The sequence below is a fragment of the Zerene cesonia genome, chromosome 29 (assembly GCF_012273895.1).
Source record: "Zerene cesonia ecotype Mississippi chromosome 29, Zerene_cesonia_1.1, whole genome shotgun sequence".
In the NCBI taxonomy this organism is placed as follows: Eukaryota; Metazoa; Arthropoda; class Insecta; order Lepidoptera; family Pieridae; genus Zerene; species Zerene cesonia.
In genome coordinates this window covers 4,906,530-4,929,873 of record NC_052130.1, presented here as the reverse complement: position 1 = coordinate 4,929,873, position 23,344 = coordinate 4,906,530, and the positions used below count along the sequence as shown (strand labels likewise).

At 32.5% G+C, this 23,344-nt stretch overlaps 2 protein-coding genes across 3 annotated transcripts in view; one reads left to right on the top strand and one right to left on the bottom strand.

Moving 5' to 3' along the window:
* The window catches only part of LOC119837974 (mitoferrin), a 34,542-nt gene extending 18,379 nt beyond the window's left edge, over nucleotides 1-16,163 (bottom strand). For both annotated transcript variants that reach the window (XM_038363784.1, XM_038363783.1), the window contains exons 1-2: nucleotides 15,809-16,163; nucleotides 11,504-11,589 (exon numbers count right to left, since the gene is read on the bottom strand). In XM_038363784.1, the coding sequence (XP_038219712.1) occupies nucleotides 11,504-11,589; nucleotides 15,809-15,925 (203 nt within the window). In that variant the 5' untranslated portion in view covers nucleotides 15,926-16,163. The remainder of the gene's footprint in view (nucleotides 1-11,503; nucleotides 11,590-15,808) is intronic.
* Nucleotides 13,142-13,568, top strand: LOC119837975 (general odorant-binding protein 69a-like). The gene has a single exon (XM_038363785.1). It carries the CDS (start codon nucleotides 13,164-13,166, stop codon nucleotides 13,566-13,568), a length of 405 nt encoding a protein of 134 aa, XP_038219713.1. The 5' UTR covers nucleotides 13,142-13,163.
* Nucleotides 16,164-23,344: the final 7,181 nt, after the last annotated feature.

Here is a 23,344-nt window from a genome sequence, read left to right as displayed (position 1 = left end):
GTGGGAGAAAAACGGGTGTGAGTTACATACATACATACAAACATACAAGTGAAGCTAATAAAAGCGTGTTAAAAAGGTCTGTGTGCGATTCACACACTATAGAAGTGAAACTGCAGTAAATCGACAAAACAGTGAGATGAATATATATAAAATATAAAATAGTATGTATATTTCTGTCTCATTCTTAGCCGGCTTCATTCTACACATTTTTGTATTTGTGTCTCTTACCTGTCGTTTTTTCCGTTGCATCAGGTTTTAAATCACAACGATTTTAAAGAAGTTTCACTACAATAACTAACACTTGGAATCTACTAGAGCTTTTACGATAAAATTAAAATCTTTTTATCAACAGTTAACCATATACTATTTTCAAAGTGTAACCAACCGCCTTCTTGGTACAGTGGTTAACGCGCATGTGTAGAACCGTGGGGTCCTGGGTTCGATTCCCGGGGAGGACTGAAGAAAAAAGTCACGCTCTGGCAGGGCACAGAAGGCTGATCACCTACTTGTCTATATAGAAATACAAAACGTATATCATCTGCTACATACCCCACTAGGGGACACAAGACTTCAGTTACTTTCATGGTACATAGAGCAAATAACTAATAATATAATAAGAAAAAGTCAAATATACCACTATTTGCGTCAATAAAAGGATTATAAATAAGATTTTGAGACATAGGCAGTATTTAACATTGAAGTAAAGCAGATTGTAAATACGGTAGTATCAACAATAGTAAGCCATGTTTGTTTTACATTGCTGGGCGGAAGATAAACCAGGATGCGCTATCGTCAACAATGCGTTCAATGGATGACCAATTTCTGCAACAAATGCACCAAATGATGCATCGAATAAGAAAACGGATGTATTGTATGAGAATTAAGGATAATAAAAAATCTTTGTGTTTAAGTCCTGTAGAATATAGGGCCGATGATACAAATAGGGGCTTATCTATGCTGCCAGACCGAGTAATGTTTTCATTTGAAAAATCTTTTAGGGAATTATTTTATTCTAAACGTCGTAATGTTTAACAGAAAACCCTAGGAAGCACTTGTGTAATAGAAAGGTCATATATTAAGGCACGACAATTTCTATTTTTATTAAATTATTAGTTTTATAGCATTAAAACGCTTTCTACCTATATGAGACTTTATTAGAGGAGAGAAAAAAAATTGATCACGTGGTGGGATTCGTGCTCTCGTCATTCGCCGAACCGTGGCGTGTCCCTTTGTCAATGGATATAAAAACTCTTGAAAGATGGCGTGATGGATGATTATGACGCCGCACCAAATTGACAGAATTTTTGCTAAATCATTATTAATTTTAGCTTGTTAATGATAGATAAGCTGAATGCGATAAAATAAGGAATATAATATAATATTTGATTTATGCAATCGCTAGTTGTTGGCCCGCGTAGTCCAGAAAATTCCCTTGGGAAAGAGATGTTGGGCTCAGTAGAAAGCCTGTATGATTTTCTTACTCTAGACACAAAAAAAATCATTGAAGAAAATTATTTTTTCGCGATATGAAAGAAAAACACAAACACTCGCATTTATTACACAGTGCTCGCCCGTTATTCAAATTATAAAATTACTAGCTGCACCCCGCGGTTTCACCCGCGTAAGTCCGTATCCCGTAGGAATATCGGGATAAAAAGTTGCCTATATGTTATTCCAGTTGTCCAGCTGTCTACGTACCAAATTTCATTGCAATCGGTTCAGTAGTTTTTGCGTGAAAGAGTAATATACACACACACATCCTTACAAACTTTCGCATTTATAATATTAAGTAGGATTACCCTAAGCCAGTTCAGCCATTTTCGATTTTCCTTTACGTAGATAGATATAGTAAGGATATTATATACTATTTCATTCACAGGTTCGTCAGGGAAACCCCCTTATTAATCACAGTGGAGTAGCGCTAAATACAAATTGATAAACTCACAGTGAATTGATTTATACATACAATAGCCACTCCATTCGTTTCAAATACAAGTGTCAGCTTGTATTACATATCATGGAAGTAAAAATTTAGAAACTATGTAATTTCTAATCACGCAAAATATTGAAGCGGTTTATGAACACGAAGAACGATCAACTTTTGTATTTGTTACATACTAATATTAAATAAGACGAAACTTATAGATAATAAAGGTAAAACGATTTACTATTGTTATTGAAAAACTGAGTTTGAATGATACCCTTTAATTGTACATGGGTTTCAGACACGACGAAACGAAAAAATCATATTTATAACTCGAACCGTGAATTTAGTAAAAATTCAACTCAAAATTCGTAGTAACATACTCGTATTTCAAAAATCCTTTGTTATATAATTATAATTGAGCCTTGCTTTTTTTCTTTCATTCGAAAATAAGACCACGTCCTTCAAGAATTCACTTAACCACAGAAAGTAAACAAAGCATTAAATCATTAATTTTAAACGTAAATTTAATACAATTCCAGCAAACAGCATCGCTATATATAACTTTTCGACCTATTGTAGATAAAATGATAGGTCCAAGGTCAACGAAATTTGTATCGCGGGCCACGATCGATACTTAAACAAGAAGGTCTGCTGTGCAGAATATTTTATTGTTATGCTAAAACGATCTAGATGGTATTGAATGAGCATTGTAAGAACATATATCTGGATAATCAAAATTGATTACGCAGCTAAAGCAAATTGACCTATTTGAGAATCTGGATGAATGGCTATATTTTACTGCTATCAGGAACATTTCTTTCCATCCTACTATCCTACTATAATATTATAAATGCGAAAGTTTGTAAGGATGTGTGTGTGTGTGTGTTTGTTGCTCTTTCACGCAAAAACTTGATGGATTGCAATGAAATTTGGTACGTAGACAGCTGGACAACTGGAATAACATATAGGCAACTTTTTATCCCGATATTCCTACGGGAAACGGGCTTACGCGGGTGAAACCGCGGGGCGCAGCTAGTTCTATATCAATGTGGACCGACAAAGTTACAAGTGAATAATACAGAGACATTAGCGCGACATATCGTTATATATTTCAAGCATACAATAATCAATTCGTCTTGCTATTCAGCGCCTACGCACATACACACACGGCGCTCAATTGCACACATATTCAAAACACACACATATTTAAAGTAACTTTCAAAGGATTTACCAGTCTAGCGCTTTACAGTAAATTTGCACTTCTTATTTGATTCTTATGAAGGTGATCGCAGATAGATGAGAACGGACTCCCTACAATGTGCTGAGTCCTAAATATTTATATGTAACATACTGTACATATTGCCGTCCGCGACTTCACTCGCGTAGTTGAACAAAATTTCACTTAGAATCAGATGTTCACCGCAGTAAAAAGCCAATAGCCAAAATCACTCTCTAGCCTCTTAACTACATATATCCAGACACAAAAATCATATCGTAAAATCGCTTGAATTTTTGTGAAAGGACAAACAAACAAACACACTTCCGCACTTACAACATCTGTAAAGATGTAAGCATACCCATCATTCGTTTGAAGGAAACATTAAATTATCGATATAATCGATTGAATTGTAATAGAGCCGAGAATTTTATCGAGGGTAGTTGAAAATATCCACAACAAAGATACACCTCCATATCAAATTGGAGCGCCTCTTATCATAGCCGCGAGGAAACCGCACAAACCACATCGCAAACATCATATTATTAGCTGGCAAGTGTTCAGCTAATATTTATTTATGAGTTAAACGAGTCGCAACTGGTTTAGCAATACAAATAGATTTTTTTTCTGTTTATCGTTGTTTGTTATATATGTTTTATGTTCCTACATCTGTAACGGATGAGTCGCAGTGAGAAAATTAAATGCAGAAATTTAAAGTTAATTTTATAAGGAGCTAGCAGTCTTCCCCTGGCTTTGACCGTGGTACACGTAACACGAAGTTATTATATGCATATCCAGCGGTGAAAAATTTTTGATTTCAGTCTCGTAGTTCCTGAGATTATAGCGTTGAAATAAACAAACTCTACAGCATTACATTATTAGTACGGTTTCCATGCTACTATTGATAAAGCTAATATGTTACTACATATTAATATAGGCAAGTGTTGATTGTTATCCAGATTCTAATATAAAGCATAAATAAAAAAGAGTGCTTTTAAAAAGTCTTCTCCTCTAGTTGATCAAATACACATTAGTTAATCAGATACTACTACGTTATCCATGACAACACAGAAAAACAAAACGACAAAAAGCTAGTCGAATTAAGAACCTGCTTCATTTTGCGGAACTTCTGTCGAAAACTTAGAAACATTTAAACAACAAATTCACTTAAGTAGACTTCAAAACTCAAGAGCCTTTCCATTGATCATCATCATCACACTGATAAAAACATAACAACATAATATCCATTAGGTAATTAATATTTTATACAGCCAATGATTACCATAGAACACGAAAGTAAATAGTTACGGGGCTATTTCATATTTTACAATTTTCTGCACAGGAAAGTCGCTTTTATAGTTCAGGCGGTAAGAGATATTTTACAATTAGGAAACTGTCGCTATCGCGCAGATAAGAACGGTTGATTAAATAACAATCGACAATCACTTCATTATTCGCGGCGAGTATATTTTAATGGTAATTAGAACAATTAACTCTTCACCCCACCGACCAATGCTAGTCGTATTGATTGGACCCATTTGTATTGTATTTTAATTTTTAGGTGAAATTCAGTGAGCCAAGGACAACAGTTATAAAGTGATAATGATGAGGCCAATTTGTATTTTCTTTTGACACGAAAACATTTTCTACGTGTGGAAATTGATAATATGTTGTTATTCGAATACGGAATATAAATAGAACTAGATTTCATAAACATCAGATCAGGATAACACAATGGCATTGCATCGTGATTAAATAATTTCTACCGAAAGCGAAATTTTGCAAATGCGCCAGATTCTAGACAATATCTTGCAGACCCTATGGAGAGGAGAAAACGATACGGAATATTAGGTGGGAAGTATAAAGATAAACCAACAACCACAAAACCTTAATATAAAACAAACTACAAGTAAATCAATTGTTATAAAATTTAGGCCATGCGCTACCATTTTAAATAGCGAATGTTAAATAACATTATATAATGCGATTGAATTAACATTCAGTAAATAATTGACCCGAACCTTTAGACATACGCACCTACAATTATACATTATAATAAGTATACCTAATCATTCATATTTCACTACTGTGTATGTATATACATTGGGGCACAAGCAAATATAAAGTGAATGCTGAATGAACATCGTATTTTATATTAAATATAACTAGCTGACCCGGCAAACGCTGTTATGCCTTACTCTTATCTTTTAGCGGTATGAGAAATATGAGAATTAGTTGGCCGCTTCTCAGACCTACCCCATTATGCACACAATCCTATCCTATCCTACTATCCTACTATATAATATTATTATTATATATTGTATTTTTTATATCCTACTCTATCCTATCCTTAAGTTTGTAAGGATGTGTCTGTGTTTGTTGCTCTTTCACGCAAAAACTACTGAACTGATTTCAATGAAATTTGGTGCGTAGATAGCTGGACAACTGGAATAACATATAGGCAACTTTTTATCCCGATATTCCTACGGGATACGGACTCACGCAGGTGAAACCGCCGGGCGCAGCTAGTGTCATAATAAAGACAAATAAGAGCAAATCCCTCCCTGACAGGTACATGATCCAACGCTGAACTTAACCTTTCTTTCAATGCCAAATACTTCGCACACGATAACAAAGTATGACAATCACCATGATTAATCGAAAAACTAATCCAAATCTTTGAAGGTCAACAATTATTAAAGAAAAATTATTCAAGTTTTAATTAGCTAATTATAGCTACTATACGGAATGACAGTGCATAAATATAAAAATACAAAAACATATTTACTCGTAAGTATATATCTTCTTATAAATAAAAATCAATTGCTGTTCGTCAGTCTCGCGAAAACTCGAGAATGGCTATTTGATAATTATGGCCGATTTGATAATTTTGATTTTGATGCATTCATAATAGTCCAGGGAAGGTTTGTAAGGTAAAAAATAAGGATAAATGTTTCAAAAAAACCTCAATGGCTTTGCGAAATTCGCCGGGTCAGCTAGTATATATATATATTGATTTTCATATGTAAACAATTTTTATACCTAAGGAGAAATGGAACTAATTTAGCTCAAAACAACTTCCTTTTAACAACGATTACTTTAGATTGTTTTTTCTCTTGTTCTGCATAAAAAAACGTTACCATAATTTATATTCCCATACTACATTAGCAACGTCACTAACATACCTATTTCAAAGTATGTCTGGTAGAGATCTCCGTAAGCGTTAGGACCGCCCTTGTCTCTTGTTTGTTTTGTATGTATGGATTTTTTATTTTTTGATGGTATAATAAAGATCCTATCTATTATAAAATAGGCTCTTTGGACTAATCTTAGAAGTCCAATATCTTGTAGATATTTACGTTTTACATCCCGACGAGATGAGTCATCGAGAAAGATATGTAATATATCTCAATGATTAGAAATGCGAAAAAAATTATCTACATCAAAGTTCTTAAAATGTTAACTGTATGCCCATACTTTCATTTTGCAGTTAGTTAAGTTAGGTATCATAAATAATTATACCAGCATTTACTTCAAAGATTTCTTATAGAAGGCAATAGTTCGTAATTGCTCAGGATGTAACAGTGGAAGCGTTAATATGAAAATTCAAACATGATGCAATTCCTATGTAACAAATACAAAATATGTTGAAATCGGTTGGATTGATCAAATATTTGACCGAATCGTCGATACCAACATCTGCCTTATACGTCTTTATAACGTTATAATTCACTGTGCCGACAATTTTACACGTTCTTGTTAATTTATCGCTACTTCAGTTTATTCCTTGAGCATTTAGTTACAATGTTGGAAAGCAAAACTAAGAATGCTTCAGATGATGGCAAGCATTACAATTCATTTCATGATTCATGTTTCCAGAAAAAGTATTTATAGTTTTAGGCGTAAATTGTATTTTCCTTTAATTTTTATGGTCTCTTTTTATACTATTTACTAAATTGTGTTTTTTTTTGCGATTTTTTTTGCTTCTCTTTGTTTTGCTTGTCGTTCCTTATAAATAAAAACCCGTTCCCAAAAATTTAGGGAATGTTATCCCGCCATTCTTCATTTGAAGACTTTAATCCATATGTGATTTCGTTAACCTTGTACTGGTTCGGTTACATAACGACTTCAACCGGTCTTAGCTCTCGCGACTTTTTGTCATTAATTCGTTGAATAATATTAACTGACTGAGACGAAAAAAATTACCTCCTTATTTTGTCCTTTTTAGAGTATTTATTTAATTTTAATGTTGTTGTTTTCGTTGAAAATATTGCCTACATTTTCATGTAATAAAAATACAATTTACATTAAATACTAGGTACTGTTAGTTGTTACTAGGTATTTCAGCTATTATTGTTCATCACATTGTCCAAGTATTTTTTGGCATATTGTGTGATCTTACATAAGTATATGAATAAATAAAACTTTTACAGGATGACAAATAAAAATAACCTACAACTTTAAAACTTTACAATTGATATACCAATCTATTTATTTTGTTTATTGAATAACGAATATATTAAGATCTTATAGAGGTTGATAATATTGGTATGGTGTGTTAGGTAATCTGTATTAATCAAAATAAAAGAAAATCAATTGATGTTCATTAGTCTCGCTAAAACGCCGAATTTGATCATTTTGGTCTTGATGCATTTAAAGTAGTTAAGCGAAGGTTTAAAAGGTAAGAAAAAAAAAGATAATTTTGATGGCGTTGCGACGGGCATTTAGTGTGATATAAATGTTGATAATGTAATGTCACCAGGTCCTGTGTAACCTAAGTTAGGTTACTAACCTAACTTAGGATTGACGATCGAGATAAGTAACTATTAGATAATTTTTCTCCTTTTTCCTAACCCTACGACCTAGACCTACAAACGGATATCACAACGTATCGCAACTGTCACAAACAATGATGTATGAAATAATTATCGCTACGATACTGTACTCTGGTGGTTCACGTACATAGATTAGATTGTGCCGTATTCAATGCACAAACCTCAGTTCGCATCGAATCCGATATCGTATATCTGATAAGTAATCACTGAAAACTCCTTAATTATTTTCGCTGTAATCCTTCGAGAGCTGTAAAAACAACTTTATTTGTCGTGGTTGAAATATTTTTAGATTTTTATAGGGCTTTGATACCGTAGACGTATTTTATTTATATGCTGCGGATTCAATTTCATTCAATTGCAGATGGATGTAAATATATCATAATATAGTATTTTGATAAATTTCTACCTCAAAGACTAAAAGCAACATCTATCAACAGAACTGATCCTGAGTAAATATATTGTTGGTGTACCCCAAGGTGCTATACTTTACATATAGTCAAGAATAATTAGAATTTTATATGCTGTTACGTTTCTAACCTAAACCGATATTTTATTAATTATTTCAAAATTTCATTAGCCAATCAAAGAGACAACACCTTATTGGGAGCTGTAAATGTCCACCTAGAAACAAGTTGAAAACCTGTCAAATCCATTAGCAATTTTATAGCTAAATCTTTTAGAATCGCTTATGACCGGATGCAGGCTTAAGTCGCCAAACTACTATAGCAGGCTGATTCACGTGGCATGATCTTATGAGCGGAATCCTAGTATTCAACTTTCTACTATTTAGCCTTGAAGCTAATGAATTCGTATAACCTGATATAGGCAAATATAATTTTTTGAAGCGATGAGCGTAAGTTAGCTTACTTTTTTTTTCGTTGCAATTTACGATATGATCTGGGGGCGTAAATTTAATTTACTTAGTACTGAATTCAGGAATTACTGTCTGTATCATCGTTGGATATGTACGTGCCACGGATGAAACCGGAGCATGAGATATGTCGTTTATTTAAAGGCGACATTTGTTAAATTAAGTTGTAATATTTTTACATAGTGGTAGATGCATTTTTATTAACATATATGTAACATTATGCTCGACGTAAATTCTAAAAGTTCATACAATTCTCAACAATACACGTAATAGATAACCACTTATTGAAATTATGTTAAGTCATTGCATGACTTTATAAGAGTGAGACGGATATACAATGAAAAAACACACATGCATGCACATGTAAAGGCGGAAGTCTGTCCATTGTGTCCTATAAATACGATTCTCATTTGAGGAAGAGATTAGGCTTTGAATAAGCGTAATCTCTAAGGTCTATAAATAACTTAGGGACTGCTAAGTAGATGGCGCTCTTCAATGGTCAAAAAGTGAATAAAAATTTTGCTAGATGTACCCACATAATAGACACGGAAAAATGACCTTTTTAGTAATAGCAACAAATTGGCATATTTATATCAATAACTAACTTTTCGCCCGTGGATTCCCATAGGAATGCAACCACCAAGGTAAAAAGTAGCCTAAGTTATTTTATAAATTCTTAACTATCAACATGAAACCGTTCCATTGAGACAGGACAGAAAGGACAGACAGAAATCAAATAAATGAACAAACAAATACATTTTCGCATTTACAATAATAGCAGGGATAGTAATTTACCGCTATAAACTGATATATAAAACCCTAATATTAATCAGCCTAAATTTTCGACGCTCTAATTAGTCCAGATTGCGATAATTTCAGTCAAAAAATTCGCCGCTTTTCAGATAACCTGCGTGTGTGTGTGTTATCAAATTTGTCATTGTGTGCGTACAGGTTGTGCATCTTGTCACCTCACGTATGTGATAACAATGTGTGATAAGAGTTATTTCTATTCACTGTTAATATACAAGATATTGAAAAATTGCGTAATGTATGAAATGTATGGATTTATTTTTAGTATCAAACGTTTCGATTTATGTTTTGAAAACAGTGCATATTTGACATTAAATTCATATTTACTCTTACATGTTCAGTTTTATAAAGAGATAAATATGTTTCATTTATAATAACCACGTGTTTTGGTGATATCATAACGCATTGTTTTAGGTTTTTTACACTTTAGTTTCTAAGATTATCACCAGGATTTTATTTCGAGACTAGAGCTTTACTAGTGAAGAGAGACTGGTACTATATTTGAATGAAGCTATATTTGGCAAACTAATTTGTATTTAGAGTAGATAAATGTGAACTTTTAAAGTGTCAACGATTAAACAACATCACTTCTTGTCCATATTTTATTTTGTTGTCTGAAAACTGTTTGTAACGCCTTCTATATTATGTGTGACATTTTACGCGACATCTCGTTTAATAGTTTTATTGATTCACGTGACGCTTCTGTTTCCAAGTAATTAGTTTCGGCGTTGCAATTGAAGAGATCTATATCTGCTTCCAAATCATTTGAAGTTTAAAATGAGCAAGAGACAGAAATTTGGTCACTTTAATGTTCGCAAAGAAAATCAATTAATCAAGTGTTCGCTTTTTACTACATTACTATTTATACAATTTAAATTATATAATTATGAATGATCGTAAAACAGAACACCGCTGCGATTATAACAAACAATAGACTGATAGCGTATCGTCGTACAGTGTAATCCTGTTGAGACGAACAATAAATATTGACACAGTTGTTACCGCCATTGAGTGCAATGTAAGTTGCCTTGAATTAATGTTATAATTTATCAATAAATATATCTCAGATATAATCAGAAATAGACCAAATAGATTTATAATCATGAAAACCGTTCACCTAGTCGCAATTTTTGATATTGTCAAGCCGACTCGTAACAACAATAAGTATTATATGGTAATAGAGTGTCCTTGTACGTATCCTTGAGAACCAACTGAAGAGATCGATCGATTATAAATACCATTTGTTACGATTTTAACCTGTTCTATGATATACAATATAAGTACGAAGTCCAATTCCAAATCTCCATGCCAAGAATTGGTGAATTCCAGCCCAGTGACCAAGTCTATATATGGGTAAAATGTAAAAGGTTCCAAGAATTTCTACGGAATGCATTTATGCGTAGGCCATAGAGGAAAACGGACTGTTGCTTAGGCAATTGGAATTTGGCAACCAACTTGAATGCCGACTTACTAATCCTGTCATATGACGTTATACGTACTCTCTAAATTGGTCGTATAATGCTATAAATTTATATATTATTTTTGCAGGCTGATGACTAGAAAACTCATTTTCCATTGCTTTTTCTGCTTAAAAAAATCGTTATAAACATACTAGAAGCTTGCTCATCTATAATTAAGTACTAATTTTGGCAGATGTTGTAATATTTACTAGCTTGAGAAATAATTGGCCGCCAAAGAATTGTTTACTACCCGCAGGGAGGAATGTTCTGTTTATATTTTAATAGAAGCTCGTAAGTGACGGATCTCGCAAGAGTGAAACCCTTTATAACCCTATATACGAAACCCGTTAATTTTGAAAATCTCTTCTTTATTTTATCAATTACCTGAGCAGGCCTTCCCGCTGCACCATATAGCGAAAGGTTTCCACTATGCTGCCATTGTGAGCCGATCGCAGGGATTGCATTCGCGTCTGAAACAACCAAACACACTAAATTTACACTGCCAAAAATATTTATTTAACTTCAGTACCAGCTGAGTCTCAAGTTAAAGAAATAACTTTCTAAGGTTAAGATTTCCTTAGGCTTATAAACTATTTCGCTTTTAGAATGCTAATCTTCCTGAGTAACATACTTTCAAATATTATAAACGCGAAAGTGTTGTTGTTTTTCTCTCTTTCATATCGCAACGGAGCAATGTTATGGTGTGATTTTTGTGGCTGGTAATAGAGGCCTAGAGTTGACATAGGTCCATTTTTACGAGAGAAAATCTTATTCCCTTGGGAATTTCCTTTGGCCTATTATTTTATCGCATCAAACCGGTACGAGCGGTAAGTACGATATAAATTGAAAATGATTTATATCGTCGTTCGTCGTCGTTTAGGCCTTTCAGTCCATAGATTTCCAGAACGACCGATAGCCAGCGGCCAGAATTCAGCGGCACCCTACCACTTTCTTCAGGTCGTCTGTCCATCTTGGAGGCCGTCCCACAATACAACGTCCTGTACGAATTAGTTAAATAGCAGCATATAATTAATAGTGTGGCTAGGTGTCCACAATGTCCACAATAAATGTCCACAATAAAAAGATACATTTCTTTCCTGCCTGTATGGTGTTGACGTTAATTAGATTGAGTTTCCATGAAATGAATCTAAATGCTACAACAGGTACATATTCATTTATATGTCATACAGATACTTGAAATTGTAATTAGTCCCTAACCAATCTGATAATACTAAATATTAAACATTCCTTATATTTGCCAATTTGTCATCACTGGATATTAGATTATTTTTTATATATAGGTAAATCATTTGATGCCACTATTTTTAAAGAAAAACTAAACAATCAGTTATTTGTCAGAAAAAGGCCAACTTTGAATGGGACCAAATGGGAGACACCATCTTTAAAAAATTAATCATAGAAATTGGTGTACCCAGTAGTTCTGAGGTTACAAACAAAAAAAAAAATGCATTCAAATTGAAAATCTCCTTTTCTTGAAGTTGCATGACATTTATATTATGCCTATGTAAAATGTGATTTATTCATGAATTGCACTGGTCATTGAATGTTTCTTTGTTTGTTATTAAAATTATAAATTTGTTAAATATATGAGTGAATGAATATAATCTGCCTTAAATAGTATAGACTATTCATAATTATATACTATTAAATTACTCCCCACTTCCTTTACATTTGAGCATATGCCAAAAATACCTCATAAATTTTATAATTAAAACATATTTTTTGCAAGTGCAGCTAACAATTTTAAAAATTGCTAGTAATCCACAATTTAACTAACATACAATTTTTCAAAATGATTCTCCAAAACAGGTTTAAAAAATTACACCCTACACAACAATACAAACAAGCAGCACATCTAATCATACGCTTTGAAGAAAGCAACCCACAATTTACATATCACATAAACAATGAGCGATGACATTGAAAATTTATATAAAATGGACCTCTTTAAATCCCATCTTCAGTTAAAAAGAACTTACAGCGGAAAACATTGGCAAAGTACTAAAAAAAATATAATTCCAAAATGGCTATTCACCTTTTATCATTACTTATTATCACATTAATATGTTCAAGTCTAGCGATGGACGAAGAAATGGCAGAATTAGCGAAGATGCTCCGTGAGAGCTGTGCTTCGGAGACCGGAGTGGATCTGAGTTTAGTCGAAGGTGTGAATAAGGGTGCTGACCTCACCCCAGATGACAAATTGAAGTGCTACATGAAATGTACCATGGAAACTGCCGGAATGATGTCCGAGGGCAATGTTGATGTGGAGGCCGTTATTGCCCTCTTGCCTGATGACTTCAGGAAACGCTCAGAACACCACTTGCGAGCATGTGGTACAAAGAAGGGTTCAGATGACTGTGACACCGCTTTTCAAACTCAGGTTTGCTGGCAGAAGGCCAATAAAGCCGATTATTTCCTCATTTAAATACAATAAAACAATTGCAATTCATTTATTTTTTTTATAGTGATTTATCAAACTGGATGTGTATGGGTAAAGTTAAATTGATAACATATTTGTTGCTTTGACAATTGTTAATAATATATATTTAAAATTTAAAAAATAGACACTGATTAAAAGTTTCAAATGTTTATAAATTGCATTTATTAGTATTATGAACTTAGAAAATGTATTTGTCATGTCATTTCTTATGAAAACAGCACTCATCTTAAATAAATACATCACCTTTTGGATCTAGTGTTGGAATGTCAGCCCAAGATATGAGTACTTTAAATATTTGTTACTATTTTTCTTTAGTTACAATAGCGTTTGCTATGCATACATACTGTCTTATTATATATTCTAATATCATTTACTTTATTACTATAGTAAAGATGAATGCTGTGATGGAATTTCAAAATTATAGGTGACTAGGCAGAATTAATAAATAAAAAACCCAGTGATATATAAAACTAATGATCACAGGGTTTAAATAGAAGAGCAAACAATTACCTGCTGGTGAAACTGGGCGCAGTTGATATAACAGTTTCACATTAAATACTTATATTTGGATACTAACTCTGACATTAATTCCATGTCTAAATATAATATTATGGTATTCCAATTAGACCTAAGCTTGTAAGCAAGTTGTTATATATTTCAGATAAGTAACTTGAATAATATAATGTTAAAAATTCTGATTTGAAGATACATCTTCTACAACCTAAACATGGTTTTATAAGCAATATCCACTGTGTATAATTTTTAATAAAAAATGAACTAACAAAACATTTTAAACCGCAACATCTTTTAAAAAATGTGATGATATAATAGAATATATGCATATTATAATAATATGTATATAATAGGATAACATAAAGCTGACAATTTTGTTTGTTTGTATGTACTAATCTCAGGAACTACTAGTTCAAATTGAAAATTTTGTTTTGTATTGAATAGCTCATATATTAAGGTAGACTTCAAGGCTATGTAACATCATGTACAACACAGGTGAAACCACAGGGCACTGTTAGTATAAGTTATTTCTTGGTGATTCAAATAAACAGATTAATAGAATAAACATGAAGTGTCAATGTGTTTGTATTTAATTTTTTGGCATTAATTCTAAATTCGCTAGTAGATGAAGAACCTTCTAATCAGAACTAATTGCAAATATATTATACAAATATTTCGATTGTCTCACTTGTTGTGGCTAATAAAAAACCATTTTATTTTTACTTCTGTATAAATCTTATTGCAGTAATTAATTCAATGCATAAAATTTTAAAAAGTATTACAATCATTAAGTTTTAAAGAATTTAGTATATCTATAACAAAAATGTAAGTACAAATAATTAAACAGATGCTTAATAACAGTTCTGATTTACATTAACTTTATGAATCCAAAGCAGGAAATGTTTCAATTTGTTAAGGACTACTATAGATAAACAAAATAAACAAACTAATTTGAGCAGTTGCATTTTTCTGTTACAAGTTACTGAGATAATGTGACACTTTTAAGTTGGGGTTGTGTTGTTGATGTGCTTTCAACAATAAGAGAGTAATTTTACTGCATTAAAGAGAACTAGAAAATTTAGCAAATTATGTAAAAACTTTGTAAGCCTACCTACAGTAACAAGTTTTGCTGGTTCAGTAATTATTTGGATGAATTCAATGATAATGTTATGATTTTTTATTCTCACTGGAGATCTTATAAGAATTTGATACAGAATGTAATGGTGACAACTGTTATTTTCATTTTTCTAACTAACTAACCATGCTTCTTATCTTAAATAGAAAAATGAATTTAATTAGCGACTCCTTCTATATAATATCTAATAAGTTATATAAATATTCACTTGAACATAACCATCTTTTAATGTACTACAGGCGCATTTTGATGCATTTTTTTAAGTAGAATATCCACTTTCTTGTGTTATAGTTGGTTGAATAATAAAAGGTAAAAATATTGTGAATTTGACAGGACGAAAAACGTAGCTCCATCAAGTTTGATCACGTGTCATACATTCAGAATTTACTTTCCACTCCAGCACTCATTGGTTGCTAAATAAGTAAAGAAAGTAAGAATCTATTTTTTACATAACAATTGATCAAGTGGTGGCGTAACACTAACAGACAGCCGACACTCGTTGTCATACTAGGTTAGGTTGTCAAATGTAATCGAAATATAATTCTGGCAAACTCTGCGCCAGTTCAGGATAGCTCACCTTGACCGAATCCAGCGGGTACATTACGCAATGCTCCATCACCCCTGCGATCGCGCCGGCTGTCATGTGTGTGAGGGAATTCTGGGTCGGAAGGGTTTCATAGTCCTCAAAGTTCATAATACTCACTAAATTATAACACTTTTTTCACAAATAAATACAGATAGCTACACCTAGTTGATAGTTCTATACTAAATTATCAATGTCATTTTCACTACACTAATTTTGTCACAAATCATAGAATTTATAATTAAATGATACGAGAAAATTTATTCCGTAATGAATAAAACCGAAATGATTAGTTCATAGCTGATTACCACGCGCAGCGCGACGGGCCGTACTGGTGTTGCTAGCTCTCTTTCTACAGTCTAAACTTCCGAAAATATATTTTGAATTTTTGGGGTAATTGCATACTGAATAAAACATATTATTTATTTTAGGTAATTTTTAAATTTTACTATAATTGCTAACGGTGCGAGGGACAACGAAAACTAGTGTAAACATTAGAAAATAAAGGTGTCTACAACACTTACTTTAATAGTGTTAAATATTTTAAATTGTAATTGAATAGCTTTTTGTTAAACCTTATGAATAAGCTAAACTTTAAAATTATGTACTGAGAGCACAGAAATATTTTTAACAAGTGGTAGTGTATTAATTTAAATAAAAACTGTACAATTTTATTATACCATCCGCAATTAAATACACTTTCACAATTGGCCTGGATTCAGTATATTTGTATCTGATGGCAATATTTACTACAATGCGTCACTGTCATCAGTCATGCGTCAATGACAGTGACTATCAAGGTGTAAGTACAGATAATAAAAATGGTTTTTCATAGCAATAGATTATAAAAAATTATTCCAAAAAAATTATTAGACCAGTTTATGGGCCATATTTTGGTTGATATGGTCAGTTATCGCTTTATATACAGTATGATTGAAAGTTCAGAATGTTTGTTTTTTTTTAAATTAATAAACTTAACACCAAAACATTTTCGAAGCTAACGGAACAAAAACAATTTTTATCGATTGTGGGTACATCCATACAAAACGAGGGCTATGAAATTCCTCGGTAGTTGCATCATATTAGTAACGTATCGTAATACCTGTCGATGCCTGTGGCAAAAACATAGGATGCTTTTTCCAACTTTTTAAAGAAATTCAAGGATATGTAGCGCTACGTAATACGTATACCATGGTTAGAACATCATTTAAATGAAGGAAAATATATATTGAATACAAGTACATTATTTAACGTTTACTTAAAACCATGTAAAAATCTAGCTCTGTCGGGCATATAAAATACATTGCTATCTTCTGATCTTCGTCGTTCGACTTCATTTGTTGGTTTCATGGGTCTAAGGTGACGGTCATTAGGTACCTAGAAGCAATATAATACATACCAAGTATTTTTATTAGATTATAAAAAAATGATGGTGTCTAAAACAAATAAATATATCTCGGACTAGGTAGTATGAATTATGTTCAGGGTAGAATTTGTTTCCTTCACCTCCTACGTATTATGAAAAACAAGAAATAATTTGAAAGTGAATACGTACAATATTTTTCCGTTGGTAGCCACGCATGTTATGCAATTTTCTTTCTAGATTGTCGAGTTTCTCTTGGTAATATCTCCTTCTATCCGTACTCAAGCCATCATCAAAGTTATCTTTTCTTAAATAATAATTATTTCTTACATCGCCATTACCCAATCTTCTATATAAATCCTTGTTTCGTCGTCTTATCCCGTAAATTTTACTGAGCTTGTTTTCATTGACTAAACTATCTTTTGGACGTTTGAGGCCATTTTCGTTTCTAATAATATTGTCAGTGGAATATTCGTTCATAAACTTCTTATGAAAAAGTCTATCGAAATGATAATTTGGATTTTTCTTTACTTTATCTTTTAATAGATCCGGCTTTAAGTTATTGAAAGTTCTGTATTTTTCATTTTTTATGGAACTGTTTCTCAAATCCAAATCAGTACTTAATTTGTTGTCAATATTCATTGCCAGAGTATCATATAATTGACGGAGTTTACCATCAAATATTTCTTTCTCCTTCTTATCAAAATCTATATGGTTTACTTCCGTTTTTAAATCATTAATTAATTTTAAAACATGTTTATCTTCTCTATTAATATGGTTTACTTTAAAAACTGCATTTTTAGAAACATTGCTATAGTCGAATGTTTTATCCTTTACAAATTCGTTAAAATTAATAATTTCAATTGTAGTTTTAGGAGTCTTTTCTGTTACTTTTTCATATTCTTCTATAAATGAGTTATTGTATCTATATTTCATATCGTTATTTAAAGATTTTGTGAGTAAATCTTTGCTATTTACTCGTCTTCGATGTAAATAAGTCTTAACAAGTTTCCTTACATTTGTAAAATCCCTTCTAGGCACTACATCCTTTTTAATTCGCGGTGGAGATGTAGTAGTCTTAGTTATAAGTTTTCTATTTGGTAACTCAAATATTGCCGTTCGTGAAAATATACTCTGACCGGACTTGTGTTTCTATAATCAAGTTGCTTGGAATTATTTTAAAATATTTAAGATTAAATTCATATAATGGAATGAACGAGCCACTACAGCCGCTTTCCCGCGGCTACGACCGCGTTGACAAGAGTAAAAAAATGATAGATTGTGAAGTAGAAAGGCTTGTCCGTCATAGTTGTATCGTTTTACGAAATTTCATCCAAATCGGTTGAGTGGTTCAGCGTGACGAAGAAACAGGAGTTACTTAGTAATAAAATTAATAGGAATGATTTAATACGCTCAAAATTTAGAATAGAAAAACTCACTTTCGCATGGGTCGGAGGGGCAATTCTCGCGGGTGTATACCGGTTGCTACTTTTTGAGTGTCTGTTAAAGTATCGCCTGTTCACGCTTGTATGCTTATGTTCATGGTTCCTAAAATAATCAGAAATAGATCTTAAAACGAAGACGAGGTAATTTAGAAACATGCTATACTAGGCCCGCCTCTCGTCTTCACACGGTTTCCCCTTAAAAGCGGGCAGCGTATTCGTTAATAGAAAAAAATAATTATAATAATAATAAACATAAATGATAATTATTTTTATATAGTATAAAAAGAAGTCAATTTCTCTGTCCCTATGTCCCATGTAAGTTTGAATCTTTAAAATTACGCAGCGGATTTTGATGGGATTTTTTCATAGATAGAGTGATTCAAGAGGAAGGTTTATATGTATATTAACATCTATTAAACTATTAATCCAAATTAACGCGTGCGAAGTCGCGCGCAAAGGATAGTATCATAACAATACGAAAAATTTACATTGGTTAAATATCTTATACTCGTATAAGCAAACCTTTTTCATAATTACAAATATCCTGCTAAATAAACTCAAGTTTCTAAGGGAAGGATTTAGGAAAATTTCATTATTACCTCTGAGTCTTACGAGTTGGGTCTTCGTGATACATATGATGTGGTGTACTATGTGAAAATGGCTGAAATATTATAAATATTTCTTGTAAGAATGCAAGAGTAAATAATTATGTACTTAAAAATAAATAAAAATGTAGGTAGATGGTAAAATACATCGACACAGCATCATTCACAAGTATTTTAACTATTCTGGTAGTGTATATTTTGCGAAAGCTGTAAATTATATAATAATCTGGCTGACCCCGGAAACGCTGTTATGCCTTACTTTTATCATTTAGGTGTATGAAAAATAGATGTTGGCCGATTCTCAGCTCTACCCGATAAGCACGAAAAATTTCATAACCGGTCCAGCCGTTTCAGAGGATTATGGTAACTAACATTGTGACACAAGATATTTATATATAAAAGATATTATTTTAGTAGTGTTTATAGCTATTTAGATATATGTTATACTTACTTTTTTAGTAAATTTATCAAAATGATCTAATATTTCGAAGGAATCCGTTAATCTAATTGTGTTATTAGAAAGCCTGAAAAAGAGATGAGTCTGTAAACTAACAACTTTAAGTCTAGGTCTAAACTATTATAAACTATCTATCCGCCCGCGGCTATGCCCGCGTAGTCGCAGGAAACTTAGACCCGGGGTTTTTCTAGCATGTTCCCGTTCCGTGGGATTTCCGGGATAAAAACTACCCTATGTCCGTCTCCTGGGTCCAAGCTACGCTGCACAAATTTTCAGCCAAACTGGTTAATCCGTTCTTCAGTTATAAATAGTGAAAGTGGTGTTAGTTAAACACCACTTTCTTTTATATATATAGATAATTATTTTAACTATCAAAGATAATAAATGAATAAAAAAGACCTGTGAGCAGTATTATACAAAATAGCTAATGTCATTTCCAGGGCTTTAAAACTTATATGATCAATTTTGTGAACATTAAATCAACATTTTAAAGGTGTAATCACGACATGACTTATGAATTTGAAAGTGACAGACTTTCAGATTAGTCATATCGTGATTTTATATCGTCCTTAGAAGTATAGGACTCGTATCGAAATAAATAGCATTTTATCTACTCACACATTCGAGTGGATCATTTTATCCTCGGGCGCATCTTCTACTGTGAATATCGGAAGAAGCACCACTGAAGGTTTGCATTGATCGTTTTCACACAATTCAGCTTGAAATAATACACATTTTTAATAAATTAACAAGCTTTTATATTAGCTTCACTTGTACGTTTGTATGTAAGCGATTTCTTTGGATCAAACTAGCTACGTCTCGCGGTTTCATCCGTATAAGTCTGTATCCTATAGGAATATCGGGATAAAAAGTTGTCTATGTGTTACTCCAGTTGTCCAGCTATCTACGTACCAAATTACATTGCAATCGGTTCAGTAATTTTCGCGTGAAAGAGTAACAAACACACTCACACATCCTCACAAATTTTCGTATTTATAATATGAGTAGGACAGGATAGTAAGATTCAAGTGAAAGGTTTATTTGTAGAATAACATCAATTACACTATTTCTAATTTCACATGAGCAAAGTCGCGGGGAAAAGCTAGTTTTTTATACACAGAGAATAAATAACACTACAAAATTGATATACATACGATTCCCTCGGTTACTAGGATAGCATAAGCAGTTAGGGTCTTCGTCATAACCCACGGGGCAGCCGCAACGTAAAGTATAACCTATATCTTTGCTAGTCGGAGGCTTCATGTTATATACCTCTTCGCCTGGACGACTCCGGGAGGAATAGTTGCATATTATTTGTATGTTCTGTAATTATTTCAAGTTTTTTAATAGAATTTCTGAGTGTAGTGATAAGTTTTTTAATATAATAGATAAAGCAAATGAAATAATTACAGTTTTCTCCATATTCTTATTTAAAGCAGGGGGAGAAAAATATTGTTAATATGTATAAATATAATGTATATTCCTTAATATGAATGAATTTAGGTCCCTCTTTGTAATATTTAAATAATCGCTTTGATCTAAAATCTAATTGGGTATAATAATAATATATACGGAAGACGTAACAAAAAACATTGTTTAGTGTTTGTCTTTCGGTTTGTTGCGGCTAAACTCTGGAACGAAACATACATTTGGACGGGAGTTTTACTGACAGAAAGCCGATATAATAAGGAGTAACTTAGGTTATTTATATTGCGACATTTATTTAACATTGCAACTAATATAGTTAGATCTAGGTTAATTAAATTATTATCATAAATAATAGTACATAAAAATGTTTTAATTTTTTTAGGAACATTAATTGTGTACAAGATAACAAGATTAAAATTATAATCATTCTTACATTATAAGTCAAGTCCGCATTATTGGCATGGTAAGCATATGCCGCATATGCTGATAATCCGCATCCTATATGAGTGGATTTACCATTTATCATTTCGAGATACAGTCGGCCCGCTGCTTTATCCGTTTCTCTGGAACATAATAAATATTTAAACAACATAATACGAATTTACATTTAAATAGTGCGCTTTGTTGAGGAAAGTTTGTTGCAATAATTATTATGAGTTTTGATCCATCTTGCTCAAAACGTGTTATTGTAATATATATATGTAAATAGTGTAGGTAGTCCTTAGAAGGCAATAATTCAAGCAAATCGCCATCTGAAATTATATGCTCCATTGTTTGAATGCTCTTATTTCATCCCAAAACCACAAATAATGTTATATTGGCAATTTTTACTGGCAACCATTGATTATATATAGTAAACAAAAAGTGGTTTAGTTTTGCATTAAAATACAAAAAAAAAACATTTCATATAATTGCGGGCACATTGTCACCGGCAACCTGTCCACCAATTTTCACTTAATGAAACAAGAGATACCTACAGAATCGAGCAATGGGGTCTCTTAGGCATATTACACAAAAGTCAAACAAAAAAAGTAAAAAAAAAACATAATAAAACTAAAAAATTACTATAAGTAAATACTCACACAGCCCAATCAGGATATTTGGTGATCATATCAGGGGAAACGTACTGCTTAAGCGCGTACCAAGTTTGAAAGATGTGCTGGACTCCGTACACCAACTTATCGTTCGTGAGACCAGCGGTGGAGTTCTCCGGGTCATATAAAGAGTACCAGTCGGGGAACGTGAACCTGACTATTCCAGCTGTTTGACCAGGTTCGGTAAATCTCTCTAGAACAATCAATCTATTTTACGCACACAATAGTTATATATGTTAAAAGAGTGTGTCTAAGTATTTCTTTAAATATTATTAGTGTTTGTTTGAGCAACATAATATCTACTAGCTGTAACCTGCGGCATGACTCGCTTAGTACCAGGGTAAAATTAGCAACATAGGCTTTTTTAGCGTGAACGAGTAACAAACGTCTTTATAAATATCCATCCATAACTTCCAAACTTTTAACAGCGTTTACTATATTAAAAAGATTTTCTGTACTTGTAATATTAAGGGGTAAAAATTGTATGTTTGTGAGATTGATTCGTTGTAGAGTGTAACCTCTGGATCTATATCTCTCGCCGTACGGAGACGGGACGAGCGACTAGTAATAGGTAATTTAAGCAATTTTTAATTAAAATGTCAGCTTCAAGGAACAGTTATGATCGTAAAGGTGGTAGATTAACCGTTACCACGGTGTTCGAGACAAAAAGGAAATAGAATGAAAAAAATGTGTGTTATTTAAAATGTGGCTGAATTTCTTCACAACATGACCATTATTTCAGAAATTACACTAGTTTTAGTAAGTGATAAATCGAATCACCGAAGAGGGGACCTATTTTGGGAAAATCTATATTCTATATTAGACGCTGTATTACGAAAAATAAGAAGGATTTGTATTAATAAAGCATAGGTTCAGGTAAACATATAAATATAAACAGGAGTCTAGTTTCTAACTAATTATTTATTTGTCAATAGTTTACTTACTAGAAGCTCGACACATATCGTGCCTTAATATACATTGATTTGCCAAGACTTGTGCAAAGGTTGCCAGCTCCTCGTCCCATTCCTAAAAAGTATTTATTATTTCATTTTAGATAAAATATCGTTTTGTATATGTGCAGCTATTGTGTAAAATTTCCACGTTCTTTTTTCGTCATAGTAGGCAATTGAGATGACGG